Source organism: Bos indicus, chromosome 3 (genome assembly GCF_029378745.1).
Source record: "Bos indicus isolate NIAB-ARS_2022 breed Sahiwal x Tharparkar chromosome 3, NIAB-ARS_B.indTharparkar_mat_pri_1.0, whole genome shotgun sequence".
NCBI classification, from domain to species: domain Eukaryota; kingdom Metazoa; phylum Chordata; class Mammalia; order Artiodactyla; family Bovidae; genus Bos; species Bos indicus.
Window position 1 is genome coordinate 59,356,165 of NC_091762.1, and position 26,147 is coordinate 59,382,311.

Sequence of the window (26,147 nt, forward strand, 5' to 3'; positions counted from 1 at the left end):
CAGTGTCCCCCTCAAAGTGCTAAGTTCAACTCGACCTTCTTAGCTTTCTCCACACACTCCTCAAATGTCCCCTGCCCCAAGTTATGCACTTACTACAGGGCTTCTATTATTCTTTCTTCCCTTAGGAAACCTTCCAATTTCCTTAGTCAAAGTTATATTGCTCCTCTGAGCTAAAGAACTCCTAAAGGACTTCTCAGAGCTCCCACAGTTTTTATTGGTGGGGACAATGTCATAAGTGAGATCGTACATGAAAATAAATGTTGAAAGTATGCAACGTCAGTTTCTTTTAGTTTAAAACTAGAAACCCACCTTATCTGTAAGGACAAATTAGATCCCAACTGCCAAATGTTTAATTTCTATAGAATATGTTAGGAATTAATTAGGTAGTGAATCTTGAATAGATGAATTAATCATTTAGTGGAGACCTTTATTTCATTGCTGTTTCACCCTCTTTTTCTTTCTTTTAAGCTGATCTTTTTTGGTTTGAGTAATCAGATGGTTGTAGCTTTCAAGGAAGAGAACACTATAGCATTCAAGCACCTCTTCCTAAAAGGATATATAGACAGAATGGATGACACATATGCAGTGTATACACAAAGAGATGTGTATGATCAGATCGTCTTTGCAGTGAACCAGGTAAGTCAGGCACATGCATTCTTTACTTTGGAGAAAGATTAGACTGGAGAATTGTTAGCAATGTGCAAAATAGAAGCTGACATTCAGGGGTACAAGGGTGAGCATTTTTTAATGAAATTATAAATATCATGTATGAAACCATTAATTTTTTTTAACTTTGCCAACAAACTTTTACAAAACTGTAAGTTGAGAAGAGCTTTTGTTTAGTAACAGAGAGACAGAAACTTTAAAGACTTAATTAAAAGAGTCAGATCTAGGGCTTGACATAAGAACTTCAAAGATTTAAAATTATTAACCATGACCTTGGTTGTAAGTAGTCATTAAGTTTTCAGAGTTTATATGTTCAGGGACCCTTAAAAATAATGAGATTATTAGCCTTGAAGAATGTGTAGAGTAACCAAGACCTGAAATTCATTTAAAAAATAAGAAAGGCCTTTATGTCACATAAGGCAATGGTTTTATTGTAACATTGATTAACTGCTTCAAAAAGGAAGCTTGTTTTTCATACATGTGGGTCAAATTTCTACTCTGAGTTTCTAATCAATTTGTTTTTGCTATAAACAGTACTTTCTCAAGTCCAAAAATCTCCTATTTTGTAGGAATCTTTGGCAACTTTCTTGAAGTCAGCATTTCCAACCTTAGTACTGCAGACAACATTTCTGTAGTACTGACTGCAATATATATAAAAATTGTAACTCTTCTTCAAACATTGTTATAGTGTAATTAGGGCTTTTCATTTTCCCAGAGGCAAACTATGGGATAAAATACATATTTTTGACAGTAAGGCTTTCTGATACCATTCAGATTACAGAAATTGTCCAGAAATCTATAATAATGGAAGTAAGCTACATGCGTTGTTAAATAGAATTATGTCCTACAGTTTGTAAGGTCAAATAGTAGTGAAATTCTGGAGATATTAAGTTTTGAGATCCTTGTTTTAAGATTACTAAGTTTATCTAAATTACTCTGAAGCAAACTAGTAATTTCTTTTTGACAGGAGGGGTGGGTAGAGGCAAGAGATACACAGTTCAATAAATTCTTCCTAAAACATTTTGACTTTTATTATTAAGGTTAAAAACAGTCTTAAGTATATAGTATTTGGCATTCAGGCAGTTCTGTTTATCAGATTTCTTTTTTCTTTATAGAATTGCATGTAGGTAGATTCCTTGTGCTAGTAAATAGGTAGATACTATTTGGGGTAGAGTTTACCCCATTTGAGGCAAGTGACTCACTACCATCTTCCAAGCACTATCATGGATTTTAAACTGAAGGTAAAAAAGTATCTTAATCACAATATTAGTGAATAAAGTTTTTGTGGTTAATAAGGTCAGTTATTCTACATGATTCCAGAGAAGTGAATAGGGAAAACATGGACTGATATGAAAGAAACATCTTTGTCTGCTGTAAGGAGATATTTTGATAGTTGAGATGATAGTCACCAAGAACTGACAGGTAGGTTTAAGACACAAGTTTCTATGATAGGAGGTTCAGATCTTTAAGTAATTCCTGTCTGGACTGCTTCACAGGGAGTGGGCACTCAGAAGGGCTATAGGGGCCCATACAGGTGTGACCCCTGCCTGCCTTTCTGGCTTTACCTCCGTTACAGGCAGGAGGTATCTCACATTTCAGGCATATTGGTCTCCGTGGTACCTTACCACATTCAATATCTTTTACTTCTTTTTTCATTTAATGTATTCCTCTTACTCTCTCCCATGCCCCAATATAAAACTACCCATTGGACTCTGAGTAGCTTTAGAAAGACTTAAGGCACTTATTTCCTTGTATGGGAAATATCTCAAAACTAAATATGTCTAGCATTATACTGTTTCCTCTAGATGCAGGACATAATACTATTTAATGATTTATACAGCTTAATTATATTACTGTAGATTTCTGGCGCATTTTCCCAGTCCCAGTGCTAGCAGAAATGTTGGTGCCGTAACAAATCCTATCCTAGCAGTTTACCATCTTACTGTGTGTAGATGAGCTCTAGTGGATGAAGATCTTCTATCATGTTATAATAGTTTTTCACCTCACCATTAATTTGACAAATATTTGAGTATCTACTCTGTGTACTCTTACCTGAAAGCTGGGTTTGCCTCTTGCTGGATGTCGAGCCAAAACAACCAACCAAGCCAAAAATCAGAAGGAAGGATTAATTATTTTCAGCAAATAAGGAGACCACCAGGGATCTTTCTCAAAGCAGTGTCTCCTGGGACGGTAAAATTGGGAAACTTTTAAGTTAAGGCACCTGCATATTTCTAAAGGGGCTTGGGCAGTCGACAAGAGTCCAAGTTTTAGTTGACTGAAGTCATGAGGGTCAGAAAAGGCTAAGTGTTACAGGCTAATCTTTACCACTGAAACAGAACTGGGAATCTTTACAATGGATGTGTTATCTATGCTGTTGTTACTTTTCTTGTCTGATAATAGTCATTTGTTTGTACATTCATTTGTTCCCTTAACATTGTTAATTACTGAGACCTGTTTAAGAACCAGCATTTGATCCAAAAAGGTTGAGGCCAGAAATGGCTTCTCTTACGACAAAGTCTCACATTCTCTTTCTCCAGGGACCCACCCCTTGCCCAGCCTATCTGCTTACCTGCTTCTAAGTGCTCAGGTTAGTGCAGTGGGCTTGATAAATTCCTCGCCCTGTGGAACTTAGGTTCTAATGTAAGAGATGGATTTTAAACAAATTTAGTAAGATAATTTGACCTCCAACAGTGATGACTGCTATGAAAAAAAATTAGGTGGCATAAAACATGAACAGTGGTCTCAAGATGGTCAGAAAAGGCCTCTCTGGGGATTTGAAGTCTGAAGAAGAATATTTCAGACTGAAGGAGTGGCAACAGCAAAGGCCCTGGAGGCTGGAAAACATTTAGTATGTTTAAGACAAGTGTGCAAAGGAGTGAGGGAAGAGCCAGAGGTAGGGCTTTCCAGGCAAAGAGCTTTTAAGTTTGAGACACAGGAAATCATGGGAGGACTTTCAGTAGGGGAATATTGCTTAAAAGTGACTAAGCTGTATTCTTGCAAAGATAAAGATTAAAAAAAAAATTATCTTTAGACAAAGCTTTGCTGGTTAGTCTGGAACAGTTTTATCCCACTTCCTATATTATAGTAAAGCAGAACTCTTGACTATTGAAAATAGTTCAAAGATAAATAAAGTTTGTGCTCACATTAAATGTAAAAGTCACTTCCTAAACATAGTTCTTTAAAGGAGGAAAGAACTTGAAATGTTATTTAAGGTTAAATTCAGCCTTTAATTTTGCAGGTAAGAAAGCAGAGGCTGATAAAGTTTGTGACTTGCTCACAATCACAGAAATGAGACTTGAACCCAAAACTCTAATTCACAAGTGCTCTTTGCCCTCTGCCATCCCAGTGCACAGTAGCATGTCAATTACTTTCCAGTCTCCACCTGGACAGGAGGTGGGAACCTACCGTTTCAAAGGCAGGGAGGGAGGGGAACCATGGCTTCACTTCTGCCTGGCTGGGTGCTCTCATTTTCTGTTTCTCTTTTTGGTTGAAGTATTTGCAGCTATGCAACGTCTCAGTTGGGAATCATGCATTTGAGAACAAGGGCACGGAGCAGTCGGCCATGGCAGTCTGTTGGCACTTCTACAAGCAAGGAAACATCTATCCTGGAAACGATACCTTTGACATTGACCCAGAAATTGAAACTGGTGATATTCTTCTATAAGCTAGAACTTCCATTTTTAACTCCTTGATTTAAAGGCAGTAGTTTCATCTCTGAAAATATTGATTTGGCCTGTGCTATTAGGTCATAGTAAGAACTGTATCAGTTATGCCAGGTACTTCACTATACCTCATGATTCTTAACCAAACCAACAAACAAAAAATCAACAAGACAAGTTTAGTATTATCCTCATTTTACAGAAGACTAAAGTGTGGCTCAGAAGGTTTAGTAATCTGCTCAAGGTGGACCTAGTAAGAGATAGTGCTGAAATTTGACCCAGGCTGTACTCTTAGCCATTTTATTCCACAACCTCTCTTCTGGATAAGCCAGTTTAATAGATAGATATTGCCCTTATAAAACAAATGTTTGCAAATTCTTAAATATATAAAACTTTATCCCCTCAATAGTACTTCACTATTCAGTATCTTTGAGGGGTAAGTTGAGGAGTAATGAGATTCCCTCGTAGCTCAGTTGGTTAGAGATATGCCTGCAGTTCAGGAGACCTGAGTTCAATTCCTAGGTCAGGAAGATCCCCTGGAGAAGGAAATAGCAACCACTCCAGTATTCTTGCCTGGGAAATCCCATGAACAGAGGAGCCTGGCGGGCTACAGTCCATGGAGTCTCAAAGAATCAGACACAACTTAGCAACTAAACCACCACCAGTGAGAACCAGAATTTAGAATAGCATAGCTTATTCCTATTAGCAAAGATCTATTTACAATTTGTACCTAAAACATTAGCTTAGGTCATTGAGTTAAAAAGTAAGTACTTTTAACAGTTGCCGCTGGGACTTTTTCTTTGAGAAAAACAATAAAGGATTATAGTACTGACTAGTAAAAACCTTCTAAGATGGTGTCTTCCCTTTTTTTTTAAAGTGTTTATTGAGGGAAAATTGTCAACATGTAATATTTTTTAAAAATAGATACTTTAAACATAGAAAATTTTATCTTAGACACTCTAGGGGCTTCAAATGTATGCATAGGATACAAAAAGGGAGAGGGGCCTCAAAATTTAGGCTGAAAAAGACAGAAAGGAAGATGGTCTTTTATACAAGATTAGTGAAATAGAGTTCAGATCTTTCTCTACTTCCATCCTCTCAAGAAATGTTATAATCACATCTTACAAACAAAAGTCATTGTAACCATGTGGTATGGATGTTTAGATTTAAAAATCTTAATTCACAAAAATACCAGAATCTGAATATCCAGTTTTCATTATATGATCCTTTCAGGATGCAGTTTTCTATGTTTGTTTCAGGTGCTATATTATGTTTTGTTCCTTTCTATGGCAGAATGTTTATTTGTGGAACCGAATGAACCTTTTCACATTGGAACACTAGAAGAAAATAAACTCAACTTAACACTGGACTTTCACAGGTGAGGGAAGCAGGTGGGAGGTAACTCCTGTTTGTGTGTACGTGGTTTCACTGCACTAAAGTCTCCTGTTTTCCAGACTCATAACAGTGGAGCTGCAGTTTAAACTGAAGGCCATTAACCTGCAGACTATTCGTCATCATGAGTTCCCGGACTGTTACGACTTTACTCTGACTGTGAGTGTGGGTACTCTGACTGTGAGTGTGGGCTGGGCTAATTTGATTCCTGTCTGGAGAAAAATGGTTTGATATAGTTATGTGTTCCATCTACTTGTGTTGAGGGTTGATCAAATGTATAGGGTGTTCTTGTCCTAACTGGATATGCACAGAGGAGACATTGGTTCAGCTAGCTCTGTTAGTCCTTTCTTAACTGCATTTTCACTTTCCGAGGTTTTAGTTATCATGGTCAACCTCTGTCTGAAAATATTAAGTGGAAAATTCCAGAAACAAACCATTCATGTATTTTAAACTGCATGTCATTCTGAGTAAGCATAATGAAAACTTTCTGACCTTCCTCAGTATGAATCATCCTTTGGTCCAGTGTATACCATCCATTAGTCACTCAATAACCCTCTCAGTTATCTACATATCACAGTACTTGTGTTCAAATAAGCTTTATTTTACTTAAGAATGGCCCCAAAGCTGGTGATTGCAATATGCCAAAATATTTCTTTAGGTGAAAAACTGAAAGCATTTAACTTAATGAAGACAGAAAACCAATTGTATGTTGAGATTGCTTAAGCTACAAGAAGAAGAAATCTATAGGTGACATTGTGAAGAAGGAAAAAGAAATCCATGCTAGTTTTACTGTTGCAGCTCAAACTGCAAAAATTATGGCCACAGTGTGATAAGTGTGTAGTTAAGATGGAAAAAGGCATTTAATTTGTACAAGATACTTAGAGAGACCACATTCATGCAACTTTTATTATAGTATATGTTATAGTTTTCCTATTTTATTATTATTGTTTAGTCGCTAAGTCATGTCTGTCTCTTTTGTGACCCCATGGACTGTAAGCTCCTCTGTCCATGGATTTCCTAGGCAAGAATACTGGAGTGGGTTGCCATTTCCTCCTCCAGGGGATCTCCCCAACCCTGGGATCGAACCTGCGTCTCCTGCATTGCAGGTGGATTCTTTACCACTGTGTCACCACGGAAGCCCACTTTTAAAAATTATTATTGTTTTTACTCTCCTGTGCCTAATTTATAAACTTAATCAAAGGTGTGTATGTATCAGATCAGATCAGATCAGTCGCTCAGTTGTGTCCGACTCTTTGCGACCCCATGAGTTGCAGCACTCCAGGCTTCCCTGTCCATCACCAACTCCCGGAGTTCACTGAGACTCATGTCCATTGAGTCAGTGATGCCATCCAGCCATCTCATCCTCTGGTGTCCCCTTCTCCTTCTGCCCCCAATCTCTCCCAGCATCAGAGTCTTTTCCAATGAGTCAACTCTTTGCATGAGGTGGCCAAAGGACTGGAGTTTCAGCTTTAGCATCATTCCTTCCAAAGAAATCCCAGGGCTGATCTTCAGAATGGACTGGTTGGATCTCCTTGCAGTCCAAGGGACTCTCAAGAGTCTTCTCCAACACCACAGTTCAAAAGCATCAATTCTTCAGCGCTCAGCCTTCTTCACAGTCCAACTCTCACATCCATACATGACCACAGGAAAAACCATATAGGAAAGATATTATATATGAAGTTTGGTATTATCTGTGATTTCAGGCATCTGCTGGGGATCTTGGATAAAGGGGAGGGACTCTTGTACCCACTTGTTTAGTTGTTAACCATCGGTCTTCTGTACCTCAATGTAAGTTCTCTGAGGGCGGGGACCTTGTCTTGTTCACTGCTGAGTCTTCAGGACCAAGATCAAGGACCACAAAGAACAGACGTTTGTACGTTTGTATGGTTAGCTCTCAGCAGTCGGTGGCAGTCTGCTTAAGGTCATTGCCAAGGGTTCTTGCTGCTGAGTTTCCTCACTGAGGATGCTTGCAGCCTATGGAAGTTATAGCTCACTGTGCCTCCTGCATGCTGCCTCTGAAAGTTCTGGTTAGTTTCCTCTTCTCTGTATTCCAGTTGCAGATGGAGCTTTGATGCTCTCTATGGAGCACAAGATGCCTCTCATGCTGGTTCATCACCTCACAGGGATCAGAGTCAGTAGCGCAATGCTGAGAGGCATATGCAGGACAGCATTTGATAACAGCTTGCCTTCACATGGTCCAGATTTCTAGTACTACAGTAGCAGTTTGTATCAAAAGTTATGTCCACGATACTCAACTAATTGTCTATTAGAAATCAAATTTTCAGAAATTGAGATTAAAAATATTTTAGGATGTAGTATAATATAATAATTATGCATAATGTTTAATAAGAAAAAGCACTAATTCTGTAAGACTGTATTTGGGCTACACATTTTGATCCTAGTAGTAACCAGCAAGTTGTGAATTTTTAAAATTACATGATTTTTTAAAAAATTGAGCTGTTATCCACAGTCTTCTCTCTCTGTGTCTGTGTGTCTGCCTCTCTCTTGTAGAGAAATGATACTTTTTTTAAAGTCTTATAATCTTTTAAGGCTTTGGTCAACTGAAACCTTCTTCATGGACCTCTTTGTGATTTCTCAGTTAGAAATACATTCTGTGCTCTGAAGCCCTAGATTTTGTTTTTATTTTGTATTGTATGTCTTACCACCTTCTCTTTTAAGTTTTTCTAGATGTTTATCATCAGCTCCACTAGAATGAAAGTTTCCTGAAGGCAGGAACTGTTTTATCTTTTCATCTCTCAGAAAATATAGTAGGTGACTCAGATATTTGTTGAATGAGCAAGCAAAACACTAGTGAAATGCAGATCTTTTCCCATAACACATTACAATGTAAAAGCATCCTGGCCTTTAGCCACATGCAGATGTTATATTTTTGGCATTCTTGGAGAATTATCCCCGGCTATGACTGTTCATTGTGTATTTAGCAGTACATCTCATATAACTGTGGTGGAAACTGTATCCTATCAGGTAATTTGATAATAAAAGCCATTAGTGTGACTTTTGCCATAAATAAACATGAACTGTGGCAGTATATCCTGATGTAACATACAGGGACTTTCAGTTCAGCTCAGCTCAGTTCAGTCGCTCAGTCGTGTCCGACTCTTTGCGACCCCAGGAATTGCAGCACGCCAGGCTTCCCTGTCCATCACCAACTCCCGGAGTTCACTCAAACTCGTGTCCATCGAGTCGGTGATGCCATCCAGCCATCTCATCCTCTGTCGTCCCCTTCTCCTCCTGCCCCCAATCCCTCCCAGCATCAGAGTCTTTTCCAATGAGTCAGCTCTTCGCATGAGGTGGCCAAAGTATTTGGAGTCAGACAAATCTAGATTTTAATGTTAGCTTACCAGTTAGTAGCTATGTAATTTTAGGCAAATTATTTAATTGGCATGAGCCTCAGTTTTCTCATTTGTAAAACCAAATTAATGCCCACCTACTTGACAAAATTGTTGTGAAGTTAAAATATAGCACATATGAAGGACCTACTAAATTATCTGGTGTGTGGTAGATGTTTGATTCAACAGCTATTTATTAAGGTTGTCTTGTGTGTGCCCAGTTGGGTTCATAATATAAAAGTAGTGCATTGTCATTCATTCATTCATAGTAGTTTGATAAATTCTTGCAACTTGTATTTTGAAGCTCTTTATTAAGTGTATAGACATCTAGGGTTTTTTGTGTTCACTTGAACTTTTTTATCATTGTGAAATGGCACTTTTTAACCCTTATCATATTCTTTGCTCTAAAATTTACTTTGATGTTAATATAAGCATTCCAGCTTTCTTATAACTAGTGTTAGCATGGCATATCTTTTTTCATCCTTTTAGATTATTTGTATCTTATATTTAAGGTAGGTTTCTTGATACATAGTTGAGTCTTGCTTTTTTAATCCAACCTAACAATCTCTACCTTTTAATTAAGGTGCTTATATCATTTAAATTGCATGAAATTATTAATATGGTTTCTTTCTTTTTCTGCCTTCTTTTGGATTAACTGTTTTTTTAGGATTCTAGTCTATCTCGTATGTTAGCTTATTAGCTATAAGTCTTTGTTGTGTTATTTTATGGTTTATGCTGCTGCTGCTGCTAAGTTGCTTCAGTCATGTCCGACTCTGTGCGACCCCATAGTACACATATTTAACTTATTACAGCCTACTTTCAAGTGATGGTGTGCCAGTTACATGTATAACATAAAAACCACTTGGCATGGTTTTCCTTCTGCTTAAAGGGCTTCCTTTAATATTTCTTATAATGCAGATCTGCTAGTAATAAGTTCTTTTCACTTCTGTATGTCTGTAAAAGTATTTCACCTTCGTTTTTTAAAGGTAGTTTCATAAGGTATAGACTTCTAGCCTGGCTGTTTTTACCCTGGAACTTTAAAGATTTGCTCTTTTGTTTATATTGTTTCTGATGAGAAATCTGCTGTCTTCTTCATCTTTGTTCTTCTGTATGGGATGTATTTTCCCCCTCTGGATGCTTTAAAAATTTTTCTCTTCATTTCTGGTTTCAGTGGTTTGATTCTGATATACCTTTATGTAGTTTTCTTCATGTTTCTTGTATTTGGGGTTCATTGAATATCTTGGATCTGTGGGTTTATAGTTTTTATTACGTTTGACATTTACTCAGTGTTATTTCATCAAATATTTTTCTATCTCCTTCCCCCTACTTTTCAGAGATTCCAATAATATGTGTATTTGGGCACTTGAAGTTGTCCTCTTTCTTTGATTTAATTTTCTAATATTTTCTCTGTGCTTCACTTTAAAGAGTTTTACTGCTGTGACTTCAAATCACTAATCTTTTTTCCTGTATTATCTAATATGTTATTAGTTACACTCAGTATATTTTTTCTTTTTCATTTAAAGAATTCAGTTTCTTCTAAACCTTGCTTAGACGTGATTGACAGTAAGTCAGAGTTTATTAGATATTTAATGAGCGCCTACTATTTGAAAGACCCTGAGGCTCTTTGTTTGGGCAAAGCATGGTTTATTCTTGGCAAAGATTTCTGACTCATTCAAATAGTACTGAGCATCTTTCTTGTGTGAGGCTGGGTCTCCGCAGTGATAAAGATGAGAATACATTATCAATATCCTTGGTTGCTTGTCATGGGAAGAAACATATAGTCTAACATGAGTGGAAACAGAGTAGCTAGACTTACTAAGTTTATTTGTAATCTTTTGTCTGAAGTGGTATCTGTTCCAGAAAAACATCTATTTCTGCTTTATTGACTATGCCAAAGCCTTTAACTGTGTGGATCACAATAAACTGTGGAAAATTCTGAAAGAGATGGGAATACCAGAACACCTGATCTGCCTCTTGAGAAATTTGTATGCAGGTCAGGAAGCAACAGTTAGAACTGGACATGGAACAACAGACTGGTTCCAAATAGGAAAAGGAGTACGTCAAGGCTGTATATTGTCACCCTGTTTATTTAACTTATATGCAGAGTACATCATGAGAAACGCTGGACTGGAAGAAACACAAACTGGAATCAAGATTGCCGGGAGAGATATCAATAACCTCAGATATGCAGATGACACCACCCTTATGGCAGAAAGTGAAGAGGAACTCAAAAGCCTCTTGATGAAAGTGAAAGTGGAGAGTGAAAAAGTTGGCTGAAAGCTCAACATTCAGAAAACGAAGATCATGGCATCCAGTCCCATCACTTCACGGGAAATAGATGGGGAAACAGTGGAAACAGTGTCAGACTTTATTTTTCTGGGCTCCAAAATCACTGCAGATGGTGACTGCAGCCATGAAATTAAAAGACGCTTACTCCTTGGAAGGAAAGTTATGACCAACCTAGATAGCATATTCAAAAGCAGAGACATCACTTTGCCAACAAAGGTTCATCTAGTCAAGCCTATGGTTTTTCCTGTGGTCATGTATGGATGTGAGAGTTGGACTGTGAAGAAGGCTGAGTGCTGAAGAATTGATGCTTTTGAACTGTGGTGTTGGAGAAGACTCTTGAGAGTCCCTTGGACTGCAAGGAGATCCAACCAGTCCATTCTGAAGGAGATCAGCCCTGGGATTTCTTTGGAAGGAATGATGCTAAAGCTGAAACTCCAGTACTTTGGCCACCTCATGCGAAGAGCTGACTCATTGGAAAAGACTCTGATGAAGGGGACGCCAGAGGATGAGATGGCTGGATGGCATCGCTGACTCGACAGACGTGAGTCTGAGTGAACTCTGGGAGTTGGTGATGGACAGGGAGGCCTGGCGTGCTGCGATTCATGGGGTCGCAAAGAGTCGGACACGACTGAGTGACTGAACTGAACTGAACTGAACTGAAAAGAATCTGCCTGCAATGTAGGAGACCCAAGTTCAATCCCTGGGTCTGGAAGAGTCCATGGAGAAGGGAATGGCAACCCACTCCAGAATTTTTGCCTAGAGAATTCTATGGACAGAGGAGCCTGACGGGCTACAGTCGATGGGGTCACAAAGTCAGGCACAGCTGAATGACTAACATCGCAAATGGCAGACTTGAAAAGAACTTTCCTTTTACTTTAGGACTTGAGAGAAGAGGCACCAAAAATGAAAGCAAAACCCCCAAACCAGACTAATTTCCTTAGTTTGCCTTCCAGGTGTCTGCAAGGAGAAGGTGGGGGGAGTTTGAAGAGGGAGACAGTGGAAGAGCTATGAAAGGTATCCTGGCGTGGCTTTGTCCTATTGGTGCCTGGTGTCCCCAAACACTTATCATTGAAGCCAGACATACTGTTGGTTCCCTGTGACCACATTCCTTGTAGTATTGTACATATGGTTCCAGAATGACAAGGAAAATGAATCTTAGAAGGAAAATTGAAAAAGCTCCACCTGAAATGTTTCAAGACGGAAATAATGAGCATCTGTGTTAGTAAGAACAACATTAAAAATCTGTCCCTAGCCAAGGCTCTGCTGGGAGAAGGGGAAACATGTGCTTGTACTTGCTCAGGAGGACATCTAGAGGTGCTTAGAGTGAGAGGAGGGGGAAGTTCTCTTGTTTTACAAGTGGTTCAGGGCTTGAATCAGATCAGATCAGTCGCTCAGTCGTGTCCGACTCTTTGCAACCCCATGAATCGCAGCACGCCAGGCCTCCCTGTCCATCACCAACTCCCAGAGTTCACTCAGACTCACGTCTGTCGAGTCAGCGATGCCATCCAGCCATCTCATCCTCTGGCGTCCCCTTCTCCTCCTGCCCCCAATCCTTCCCAGCATCAGAGTCTTTTCCAATGAGTCAACTCTTCGCATGAGGTGGCCAAAGTACTGGAGTTTCAGCTTTAGCATTATTCCTTCCAAAGAAATCCCAGGGCTGATCTCCTTCAGAATGGACTGGTTGGATCTCCTTGCAGTCCAAGGGACTCTCAAGAGTCTTCTCCAACACCACAGTTCAAAAGCATCAATTCTTCAGCACTCAGCCTTCTTCACAGTCCAACTCTCACATCCATACATGACCACAGGAAAAACCATAGGCTTGACTAGACGAACCTTTGTTGGCAAAGTAACGTCTCTGCTTTTGAATATGCTATCTAGGTTGGTCATAACTTTCCTTCCAAGGAGTAAGCGTCTTTTAATTTCATGGCTGCAGTCACCATCTGCAGTGATTTTGGAGCCCAGAAAAATAAAGTCTGACACTGTTTCCACTGTTTCCCCATCTATTTCCCATGAAGTGATGGGACCGGATATCATGATCTTCGTTTTCTGAATGTTGAGCTTTCAGCCAACTTTTTCACTCTCCACTTTCACTTTCATCAAGAGGCTTTTGAGTTCCTCTTCACTTTCTGCCATAAGGGTGGTGTCATCTGCATATCTGAGGTTATTGATATCTCTCCCGGCAATCTTGATTCCAGTTTGTGTTTCTTCCAGTCCAGCGTTTCTCATGATGTACTCTGCATATAAGTTAAATAAACAGGGTGACAATATACAGCCTTGACGTACTCCTTTTCCTATTTGGAACCAGTCTGTTGTTCCATGTCCAGTTCTAACTGTTGCTTCCTGACCTGCATACAAATTTCTCAAGAGGCAGATCAAGGCTTGAATACTATCCTAGAAACTTAGGATTTTTAGAGACTAAACATTCTTTATGGAAGATCTCACTCAACTTTCTCAGCTCACAGAGAAATAAAGGGAACTTAGGTTGAATGGAGTTAGCATCAGGTGAGAGTTGAGGGTCTGGGTTTCCTGTAACTTTGGGAGAATTGTTTCCTAATTAATGCATAGCGGCACCTTGGCTTTAAAAGTAGTAGGTATGTTTTTGACCCTTTTCCTGTTCTTCACAGATAACTTTTGACAACAAAGCCCACAGTGGAAGAATTAAGATAAGTTTAGATAATGATATCTCTATCAGAGAATGTAAAGACTGGCATGTATCTGGATCAAGTAAGTAATGAATTTTACTAGTTTTCAAAATGGTTATTAAATAATATTAAATGGTTGTTAAATTACTCGTCCCAAGGATATGTGGAACATCAAATGAAAGAACTGGATCATGTCCAAGTCCCTAATTCATTTTAGTTATCTAATGTTCCATTCATGTAATTCATAAGTTATTAGTAATTTAAATGGTTTTTCTTGCCTTTTCCATGAGCCTTCACTGGCTAGGCCTTACTAAAAAAAAGTGCTTATAATTCCCCCAACAACAACAAAAAATTTACATCTACTCAAACCAGTATTTATTGAGTGTTTATTGCATAAGTACTTTGAGCTACACTTTCCTTACTTCAGAGTTTTAAAATATCTTTGAGATAGGTAGCATCCCTATTGTTACAGATAAAGAAACTAAGGCTCAGAAGTGAATTTTGGTTTCTTTGGTCATATATCCAGGGAGAATTCAGGTAGGATTTGACCCTGAAATATCCAACACATTATAATTATCTTCTATCCAGGTCAAAAAGTAGATGACATAAGGACAGAGTACAGTCCTAGAAATATGGACACAAACTCGAGTATAAACTGAGTATCACTGAGAATTTTGGAGCTGAACTAGACGAAACCTACTGGAAAGAATTGATCTCATTCCCTAGTTCCTTGTAGTGGTGTGTCGTGCTTGACTTTAATGATTAGGTCAGAGGATCTTGGATTCTAGTAAGCAGAAGCACCATTCCAAGTACCTGCTAAGATGCAGTTTTCCCAGCTTCACACAAGACAGTCAGTAGGTCTGGCGGTGAGACCCAGGAATGTGCAGTGAGTCCTTATTCAGACCATACTTGGATAATAATTACTTTAGGGTTCCCTACTAATGGATTCACAAAGTTCAGAAATAGTAATGAGATAGCATGAATAAATGAAATAAAATGTCTTCATTTTAGTATTCTTTTCACTAATAGGTAACTTCAAATATATGAAGATCTGGACTCACAAACTTCAATTATAAAATTTCAATCACAAAATTGTTTATTTGAAACGCAAGCCTGTTTTGTCATCTGTAAACATCTTAATACTTCACGTACTTGGGAACAGGGAAAATGAGAGCATATGAAGGTGCCTGGGACATAAGCTTTCTCTCAAATGTTTGTTTCTTGGATTTTAAGTTTTTCTGAAGTAGATTTAGTCCTTCATATATCATTTAGATGCCTCTTGACAAAATTTTGGGTTGCTTCATTACAGTATAGTCTTGAGTTCTTTCCATCAGCAGAGAGCAGCCCAACTTGTTAAGTAAGAAAAGCTCTGTAAGAGAGTATGTGACGGCCACCCTCTGCTCTTCACCTAGCTGTGCTTCTGCTGGGAGGACTGATTCCCAGAATTCCTGTGTGGGTGGCTCTGCTTTGTCATTCAAGTCTCAGCTAAAAGCCACCGCCTCTGGTGAGGCCTTCCTTCACTGTGCCCTACGAACAAACCTTTCTTCTCCCCATTCCCTCTCCCAAAGCTCCCTCAGCAGTGGTGCTCATATTTTAGTGTTACCTGGAGAGCTTAGGAAAGCAGTTTCTGATTTACTAGGGCTAGGGTAAGGCAGGAGGATGTTCATTTCTTAAAGTTCCAAAGAGATGCCAAGAACCACTGACAGAGTGACGGATGTTGGAGACAAACTGCAAAGGTTTGAACACTGACTCTGCACTTTTCTGGCCATGGAATCTTAGGCAAGTTGTGTGACCCCTCTGGGCTTCAGTTTTCTTGCCTGCAAAGTGGGGATGATCACACCTACCTCGTGGGGTTACTGTGAGGTGCAAAGGAGTTAAATCTTCAAAAATGTCTGAAACTATGACTTAGTAGCTATTTGGATTTACTTTCTTCCTATCACGTACTCCTATCAGGAAGTATTCTGTTCATTTACTTGTTTACTTTTTTCTCTTATCTCACTGGAGTAGAAGTTCCACAAGGTCAGGGACTCTATCTGTCTTGTTCACCATTGTATTCTCAGCACGTGAAAACACACCTGATGCTTAATGAGTATTTTATACCTAGATAAGCATGTTTAAGTAAGATATGCGGGAACCCTAACTGTATTAGAACAAAAGATGACAGGTGATAGTTAAAGATCTTTGGTACATGATTTTGAGGACTTTTAACCTTCTTTAAATACTAACAGAAGAATCTGTATCAAAGCTTTTTCTGTTTGTTATCTTTGTGGAAAGAATACTTGAATTTTTAAAATTATTCTAAGCATGAGTATGAAGAAGGATCTATATAAAACTTGAAAATGTTTCTGAAGGATGGGAAAAAAAAGATTTGACACATTATGTTTTTTGTGAAATGATTTAACATGAACATGTCAATTCTCCCTAGATTAATCTATAAATTCAGCATGATTCCCCCCAAAAATTAACAGTAAGATTGTTATTGGAATTTGACATTTTGGTCCTGAAGAAATATGGGAAAATAACAAGCAAGACTAGCCAGCAGAAAGTCTAGGAAAGTAATGAGACATATTTTTCTTAGGCATTAAAACACACAAAAAAGTTGGAAGGGGAAGATACGGTACTTGAATACATTCAACAGCCATTTGGTACATGATAAAAATGGCATTTCACATCATTTGCTCCTTTTATTGGTACAAATTCATGAATACTGATGTCCAGTGATGAAGAAGATGTGTGATGTGTGTAGGTATGTAAATTGGCATGATATTTTTGCAGAGCAATTTCTTAGATCTATTTTTAGAAAGATGCATATGCTTTAACCCAACGATTCCATCTTTGGATATTCATCCACCTAAAGAATCTCTTGAACCTGTGCACAAAGAGGACCTGGAGAATGGACTGTAGTAGTGAAACCAGATGACAGCCTGAACGTCCTTACAAATCAAGTATTGTACATCTGTACTGAAATAACACAATGCAGCTGTTAAAATAAATGAGGCTAAAAATGGGGGAAAAAAAGTAGTAGAAGTATAAATGTCACCACATTGATGTTCCAGTACATAAGCAGGTAACCTTCTTTCCTCCAGTTCAGAAGAACACTCATTACATGATGATCTTTGATGTCTTCGTTATTCTGACATGCTTGGCTTCGTTAATCCTGTGTGTTCGATCTGTGGTGAGAGGACTTCAGCTTCAGCAGGTGGGAGTCACTGCTTTCTAGCAATGCACTGGTCATTTTGATTGACAGAAATTCACCGTGCCTCCCCTCTTTTTCCTAAAGGAATTTGTCAATTTTTTCCTCCTCCATTATAAGAAGGAAGTTTCTGTTTCTGATCGAATGGAATTTGTCAACGGATGGTATATTATGATTATTATTAGTGACATATTGACCATCATTGGATCAATTCTGAAAATGGAAATTCACGCTAAGGTAAAATTTTTTCCTATTTATGTCATTGTTAGTATCAGATTTGCCTTAACTGTCATTTGTTTTTCCAAAATGTAAGGATTCACAGAGTACAAGATTGTTTTCAAACATTATATTGAGTAAACCTGAAATAACAGTAATTTGTAAGAATCTAGTCAGGAAATATTTTAGGCTGTTTTTCAAAGTGTGATTTAAGTCCTCTGAATCAGGGTCATTTGGGTATCTGATAAAATACCCCACGTTAGACCTACTGAATGTGAACTCTGGGGTTGGGGCCTATGAATTCGTACACGCACTGAAAGTCATACACACACCAAGATAACTAAGGTAAAAGATTGTTTTTGTTGTTCTTAGAAGGAATGCCAGAATCTTCAATAGAAAGAGTTGGACTGTGGGCAGGAGATAGGGAGTGAGGCCAAAGTACTATTGTTCGAGTCCTTGCAGTTTTTCCTTTGTCCATTCAAATTGAGAATATTCCCATTTTCTTACTGTTACCATTGATGTACGACAAAGTTTTCCATTTTAAGTTAGGACTAATCCAGCTTGTATGTCAACCCTCCCCCAAAGCAAAAAAAAAAAAGAAAAAGAAATACTGTTCAAACTAATCTTGTTCAGATTTATGTTTTTCTGTCCTCGACTGTAATTAAGGATGAGTATGAACCACATGGGGAGCCTGTTTTGGTTCAGATTCCTGGACAGAGATCTCAAATGCAATAGCTCAGATATGATAAGAGCTTATTTCTCCCTCGTGTAATTGTCAGGGTGGGTTTTCCAGCCTGGCAAGTCACTCAGCTCCACACAGTCATTCAGGAATCTAAGTTTCTCCCATCTTTTTCTCTGATGACCGTTGAAGGCTCACCCAGACTGCATGATTGATGCTGGATTGTCTCATGAACAGGTTGCAGCCCATGGAAGGGAAAACCTGGTATGGTAGGTAGTAGGTCTCTTACAGTCTTATGCCTTGGCTCAGAATGGCAGCCTTCATTCTGTACAGTCCTGCTGGAGAAAATTTAGTCACATCTGACTGCAGGGGAGCTGAGGAGACAGCCCGCGCATGTACCTCAGAAAGAGAGAGTGAGTTTAGAAGCCATGGAGCATCTGTCACCATATGCCAGGGTAATATATGTCATTGAAATAGATATTTAACTTTAGGGAACAAATCAAGAGAAGTAGGGGGAGATTTGCAGCATATCTTCATTTTTACTAATCCCACCTACCATTAACTTCAGTGAGCCCTTAAGGGTGTCCAACAGTCTTTCTACATTTTTCTAGACCATGCATTCCCCCTGCCTTCTAGCTGATCATTTCATATTTTTTCGCGCTTGAAACTTTTAATACCTCTTTTCCATCCTTTGTTTCAGCTGATGACCTCACTCTGTTTCACAAATAATAAACAGAATTGAAATCTACAATTTCCCACTTCATTTATTTACCCATCAGCATCAATGCCCATACACTTGGCATTTTCTCTTACTGTGGATATAATATTTAGGTTACTATCCAGGGCCAACTCCTCCACGGGCCTATCAGATGCTGTCCCGACTTGCTTGTTCCAGAGCACGGCTTCAGCTATTCTTACTCTGTTTCTTATGCATCCTTAATTTCCTGTTCTCTGCCATGGCGTTTCCATGAGCATGTATTTTTTATTTTTTTTCCTTTCTAAATAGACAAAATCTCAACCTGTTCTCTCTCCAGCTACTTCCCCATTTCTCTGCTCTCCTTACATAGCAAAAGACCTCAAAAGAGTATTTAATACTGTTTCTGACTCTGTTCATCCAGTTCTATTTTGTATCTGTTCTAATCAGGCTGCACGGAAAATGTATTTTCCAATGACCTGTAACTGTTGCTGTGTCTAATATTCAGTTATTTATCCTCATTTTGACCCATTAGCAGCTTTTTAACACTGCAAGCACTTTCTTTGTTGATGAGTTTTTTCACTGGCTGTCACTTACCTAATCTTTCTCTTGAATCATGGCTGGTATTCACTTCCCTTTGCTGTTCCCTCTGACTTCACCAAGCTATTTAAGTAACAGAGCTGCAAAGCACCATGCTTAAACACCTCGTTTTTCTGCCTTTGTTTTGTGATCTTGTCCTGTCCTATTGCCTTAAAGAGTACCTATTTTTCAATGATTTTCAAATCTGTTTCTCTAGTTTGGAATTATTCCCTGAACTCCAGTGTCAAATATCCAACTCTTTCTTCCACATCTTCACTTGAATGTCTACTCAGCTTCACAAATTTCACATACCTAAAACAATCATTGTCTCAATGGACATGAGTTGGCGCAAACTCCGGGAGTTGGTGATGGACAGGGAAGCCTGGCGTGCTGCAGTCCATGGGGTTGCAAAGAGTTGGACATGACTGAGCGACTGAACAATAAAACAACTCCTCCTCCGTAGTCAAAACTCACTTCTCTGTGGCCTTTCAAATTTCAGTTAATAGCAGCTCTTTTCAGTTGTTCAAGGAAAAAAAACATAGATTCATCCTTGACTCCTCTTTTTTTACTAATTCCCTCTCCTCCGTATCTCATCCAAGAGGAAATCCTATTTGTCTACCTTCAGAAATCACCTCATCACCTCCACTATTCCCAGCCTGGTCCAAAGCACCATCAGCTCTCATCTGCAGTATTGCAGTAGCCATCTCTCTCTTCCACAGTCTGCTCTCAACCATAGAGCCAACATTGGATTACAGGACTCCTGTTCAGAGCTCTCAGTCTCCACCATCTATTCAGAGTAAAAGGCAAAGTTGTTAAATTATATTTGTGAAACTCTAAACTACCTGCTCCCTCACCTCGGTGACTCCTTACTCTCCCCTATCGTTCTCTAGCCAGACCCACTATCTTGCCAGATGCCCTCCTGCTTTTGGGCTTCTGCTGATACTGGTCCCTCTGCTGGAAAGCTCTTCCCCTAGATTCTTGCTTGGTTTGCTCCCTCACTCCCTTCATATCTTTGCTCAAATGCCACCTTTTCAGTGAGACCTTCCCTGGTTACCCTTTTGAAATGCAGTGCACAGCCATCCTTTGTCCCCTCCCCTGAATTTTCTCCTCACCACTTACCATCAGTCCATGTATGAAGGGTTTCGCTAATTAACTTCTATCGTCTCTCTCTACACCCACTAGAATGTAAACCTCATGAGGGCAGGGAATTTTGTCTCTTCACTACTTTGTCCTTGGCACCTAGAATGGTGCCCAACTCTTTGCCACTCAATAAATAATTTTTGCCCCAATGAATTTCTGCTATATAACTGATAATTTTTTTCCACTGTGTTTTAGAGTCTAACAAGTTATGATGTCTGTAGCATACTTCTTGGAACCTCTACCATGCTTGTGTGGCTTGGAGTTATCCGGTACTTTGGTTTTTTTCAGAAATACAATGTAAGGAATTCCACAGATCTCCAAGCTGTTGGTATTTCTCTTTCAAAGTTACTGCACTGCTTTGTTTGAAAGATAAAGGGATTCTAATGACCTCGTTTACTTTCCCAGCTCCTCATTCTCACCCTCCAGGCGGCACTGCCCAATGTCATCAGGTTCTGCTGCTGTGCAGCCATGATTTATTTAGGCTATTGCTTCTGTGGATGGATTGTGCTGGGGCCTTATCATGATAAGGTACTGTTAAACAATTTTCTCTATTGCTATTAAGCTCTCAGGGTAGTACCAGTGGCTTGTTATTCTTTTAAAATAAGCTCATTTTACTTTGTGACTCAGCCTTAAACATTGAAGGTGTTGTGTCTGTTGCCATGTTTTTAAACTGGTGAGGTAAGACCAGGTGGCACTAATGGTAAAGAATCCACCTACCAATGCAAGACATGTAAAAGATGTGGGTTCAGTCCCTGGGTTGGGAAGATCCCCTGGAGGAGGGCAGGGCAACCCACTCCAGTATTATTGCCTGGAGAATCCCATGGACAGAGGAGCCTGGCAGGCTGTAGTCCATAGGGTCGCAAAGAGTTGGACACTACTGAAGCGACTGAGCACACACGCAAGGTAAGACCAACTTGAGAGGATGGTTGATTCACTTGGTTGCCTCGGCTCCTTTTGTGAGTGTGTCAGATAGTTTAGTCCTTCTTACCATCAGTGAAGCCAGGTTTGACAGTTTGATTCATCAATATATATTTATGGGCTATTTAGGTAATTTTTATTGAAGTGTGACTTTATTTTTAAAAGTAGTATAGGGAGAAACTTGTAGAAATATTTGAAAATTTTGTTTACTAGAGTTATAGTCTCGACTATAATACCATCATCTTAAATGGAATGAACTTTAGAACAGAAGCATGAGCATTTGTATTCGAGACCTGAATGCTCTGCAGAAGCATTTCAAGGATATCTTTCTACAGAAAAGTAAAGGAGAGGGTAAAGGCTTGACTCAGAGGAGCTGGTCTGTACCTCAGTGTTTTTCTTCTTCAGTTCAGGCTCCTCTGATGAAAAGGAACATCAAGAAGGAGCTCCTTGTTCCTAGAAAAAGAGTGGGCATGTACATACTATGTAGATCACAAAACAAATGTCTATAGCAATGACTTTTCTTGGTTGTCTCCATTGTGTACATGTTATTAAACTTTTGTTTGATTTTCTCTTGTTTAAAAAAAAAAAATGCCTGTGGTTACCCGAGGGTATTTGTTTGAAAGAGTAACTTGGGATATCTAGTTCCACTATTTTTATCATGGAGTCATGATCAAAGTCTCCAATGGGAGGGAACATGAAATAAAATGAATTTTTTTTTTTTTGCAGTTCCGTTCTCTGAACATGGTCTCTGAGTGTCTTTTCTCATTGATAAATGGAGATGATATGTTTGCTACATTTGCGAAAATGCAGCAAAAAAGTTACCTGGTCTGGCTGTTTAGCAGAATTTACCTCTACTCATTCATCAGCCTTTTTATATACATGATTTTAAGTCTTTTCATTGCACTGATCACTGATACATATGAAACAATTAAGGTAGGTTCATCAAGAACCTCAAGGAGTGACATTTTCCTAGAACTTGTTGAGAGTCAATAAAATACAGTACCTAATGGGGAGGAGATCAATGGAATGGTAATTTCTTCTGAGTAGAGAAAAAGGACTTCAATTTTAGATCCCAAGAAACAGAATTTCTAGAATGTTGAAAGTTTTGTCTTTGAGTAACTGTGTTTTCAAACAAGCTTTCTAATCTTTTATTAGCATTGTAAGGATCATTAGGTATTGGGTGAGTGAAACATGACATTTCAGATGGTCAAAATTTTGTGGGGAGCTTTTAAAATCCAATTTTCATGAAGAAAAATTGACCTCTTTATTTGAAGTGTGCTGTAACGGAATGCATCATTCTGCTAGGCCCTCCTTTCTTGGGATCACCCCAGAGGCCTGGTCTCCAGAACAGTCAAGGAACTGATAGGTCAAGAACTCGCCATGTATATGTTCCACATTTAGGAGCATGATTTGAAAAGATGTTATCATTTAGTCGCTCAGTTGTGTCCGACTCAATCACTAATACTATTATTCACACTGGATTTTAAAAGTCAGTTTGAGCCCTTTAAAATATGGAAAGGCAGAATAAATATCCATATGTATTCAAATTTCTAATAACCTTTCCACATGGCGCTAGTGGCTCAAGAACCCATCTGCTAATGCAGGAGATGTAGGAGACTTGGGTTCGATCCCTGGGTTGGGAACATCCCCTGGAGAAGGAAATGGCAATCCACTCCAGTATTCTTGCCTGTAGAATCCCATGGACAGAAGAGCCTGGTGGGCTACAGTCCATAGGGTTGCAAAGAGTCGGACACGACTGAAGCAGCTTGGCCTGCACATACACGTTAATAGTAGCATGTTAGATATATTATTGGCATGCTGCTGCTACTGCTGCTAAGTCGCTTCAGTCGACTGAAATGGAAGGGTCTATGCCAATAAGACATTGGCATAGACCCTTGCATTTGGGGACTTCTGTTTCTGAACATGAGAGGGGTAATGAAACATGATGCCATGTGAATAGATAAAGAGAAAGACAATCAAGAGTTGATGGATTATATATTGGTAATTACAAATACCTTGTTTAGGCAACTAGGGCTGTGACTTCATTCTTACTGAATCAGGTGTCAAGAACTGACTGTCCTCAATGCTCACTTGACCAACTTGCTTAGAGTCACCAAGGAGACTGGAAAGAATGTAGTTGTACCTGTCCAAATCCCTTCCCACAGTGCTCTAAAAGCTCACTGCCTTCACCTCTGCATGTAGAAAGCTATATGTTCAAGGGTGATGATATCTGAGGTCTCAAAGAGTAACGTGAATGGACAGCTCTTGACACAAGCCTATGACTCTTAGTTTAGATGTTAACCTCTTTCCACGGACTCAGGGCACTTGTCACATGGGCGAGTCCTTTCTGATCCTTTCTGGCCCAGGGCCCATTCTTGGGATCTTAGATCCCCAAACTGAAATAAATATTAGACCCTTATATAAATCTCTCTGTCTGGAACAGAGACTCCAAAAGGCTGTGCAGGCTGGGTTTTCCCTGGAAGGAGGTCTCAGATTCAGATTCAACATGTCCATTTCAGGTTGACTCAGACCACGAAAGAGAGCCCAGGAGGGCACTGCAGAATCTTAGACCCACTTTTCCTTAGGCAAACCTAAGAGTGGCTCAAGAGGCTCCATCGCCATGAAAATACGTGGAAGCGAGTGAACTATCCCTTTATAAAAATCCCTACCTAACCCACCCCTGTGGGTTTCCCAGGTGGCACTAGGGGTAAAGAACCTATCTGCCAATGCAGGTAGATGTAAGAGATGCAAGTTCGATCCCTGGGTTGGGATGATCCTCTGGAGGAGGGCATGATAATCCACTCTAGTATTCCATGGAGAATCCCATGGACAGAGGAGCCTGACCATAGAGTCGCGCAGAGTTGGACATGACTGAAGCGACTTAGCATGCATCCCACCCCTGTAGCCAAATGATCCACTCTGAATTTGAAATAAAGCTGTTCTCAAGGTACTTATTAATGAAAACTTTTTTTTTTTAATTCTCCTGTATAGCATTACCAACAAGATGGCTTTCCTGAGACTGAACTTCGTATATTTATATCAGAGTGCAAAGATCTGCCTAATTCTGGAAAGTACCGATTAGAAGAAGACAATCCAGTATCTATATTCTGCTGTTGTAAAAAGTAGCTGTTAGGCTAATCTGTGCTCTGGAGAGAATATGTTACGTAAATGAGTTGGGAGATAAAAATAGGTATTTTAATATCAGATGTAGTATGTCTGAAGACTACTATCATGAGCAAATTGATGACTATAATTCATCAAGAACTGTGTTTATATTTTTAAAGCAATATTTAATGTCTATAGCTTTGTGCTAGGTTTATTTAAAAAAAAAAAACACACTTTGATGAGGGAAACTGTTGGATTCTTTTCCTGTTTATTTTTCCAGTTTTAGAATATGTTTTCCATACCGTTCTTTACTCTTGCTTCCAGTTATTTTGACTGTGCTGACTGTGTCATCAGTAGAAACAGTGCCTGGTCTGATGTCAGCCAAGTCACTAACCCTGGCCTGGACCATTCTCAGTGGTCATCTGAGAGACAGGATGGTTGCTGTCTATCCAGTAATCATTGGTGGCTCAGATGGTAAAGAATCTGCCTGCAGTGCAGACCTAGGTTCAATCCCTGGGTGGGGAAGATGCCCTAGAGTAAGAAATGGCAACACAGTCTAGTATTCTTGCCTGGAAAATTCCATGGACCAGAGGAGCCTGGTGGGCTATAGTCCATGGGCTCGCAAGAGTTGGACACGACTGAGTGACTTTAACTTTCAAAAGAATGAGAAAGAAAAAAATCACCAGCTAACAGTCACATATTTGGTTCTGAAGGACAACTGTTATTTGATACTGTTTTGATTTCTGGAGAAGATCAGATTTTTTGGTACTCATGTATAGGTTTTCTCCTTTCCTATAGTATTAAAAGACAAAGTTGAAAGAGTATTCTATATATCTATGAAAATTAAAGTGCATACCAAATTCATATTCAATCCCACAAGGATTGATTTATTGATACTTGCACAGCCTTGTGAAAAGTACATGATGCACCAGGTCCCTTGGGGGCACATTCATTCTCACAGAAAAGAGTAGCATTTCAGGGTCACTAATCGCAGTTTCATGGGGAGAAGTTCTATAACTGACATCAAAAATATTTTGGAAAACAATTACGTTCAAAATTTAAAAATAAATGGGAAATGTATGCCTTAAAAAGACACAAAACCAGTCTCCACTCCTTGCAGACTGCTGATTAGAAGCTTCAGGGATTTTCACAATGTAAGTCTTTGTTTTGTGTGCTATTTATCCAAACAAATTAATTCAATGATGTGATGTACAATAAAGGTTTTCTGAAAGCAAGCTCTTTTTTTTTCAAGGAAATTGATTTGTTAATTTTTTATTTTAAGGGCTAAATGAAGGTAACCTCAAGACACTGAAATCTTATTGATTTAATCTTATTTAACACAATAACATTCATAATAATGACTCTAGGTGTCAAAATGTGAGATTCTGCAATAATAAGCTATTTTGTAGTACCTATGGCAATGGCAACCCACTCCAGTACTCTTGCCTGGAAAATCCTATGGATGGAGGAGCGTGGTAGGCTTCAGTCCATGGGGTTGCGAAGAGTCAGACACGACTGAGCGACTTCACTTTCACTTTTCACTTTCATGCATTGGAGAAGGAAATGGCAACCCACTCCAGTGCTCTTGCCTGGAGAATCCCAGGGATGGCAGAGCCTGGTGGGCT

General features: G+C 39.2%; 1 protein-coding gene across 4 annotated transcripts in view; it reads left to right on the forward strand.

The window, feature by feature from the left end:
* Positions 1-25,757, forward strand: part of MCOLN3 (mucolipin TRP cation channel 3) — a 35,012-nt gene extending 9,255 nt beyond the window's left edge. For 3 of the 4 annotated variants that reach the window (XM_070786205.1, XM_019957180.2, XM_019957182.2), the window contains exons 3-13: positions 469-636; positions 4,160-4,313; positions 5,619-5,703; positions 5,780-5,876; positions 13,981-14,080; positions 17,085-17,197; positions 17,279-17,428; positions 20,695-20,796; positions 20,905-21,027; positions 22,144-22,350; positions 24,409-25,757. In XM_070786205.1, coding sequence (XP_070642306.1) covers positions 469-636; positions 4,160-4,313; positions 5,619-5,703; positions 5,780-5,876; positions 13,981-14,080; positions 17,085-17,197; positions 17,279-17,428; positions 20,695-20,796; positions 20,905-21,027; positions 22,144-22,350; positions 24,409-24,543 — 1,434 coding nt within the window. In that variant the 3' untranslated portion in view covers positions 24,544-25,757. The remainder of the gene's footprint in view (positions 1-468; positions 637-4,159; positions 4,314-5,618; positions 5,704-5,779; positions 5,877-13,980; positions 14,081-17,084; positions 17,198-17,278; positions 17,429-20,694; positions 20,797-20,904; positions 21,028-22,143; positions 22,351-24,408) is intronic. The other variant, XM_019957183.2, reaches the window with a different exon arrangement.
* Positions 25,758-26,147: the final 390 nt, after the last annotated feature.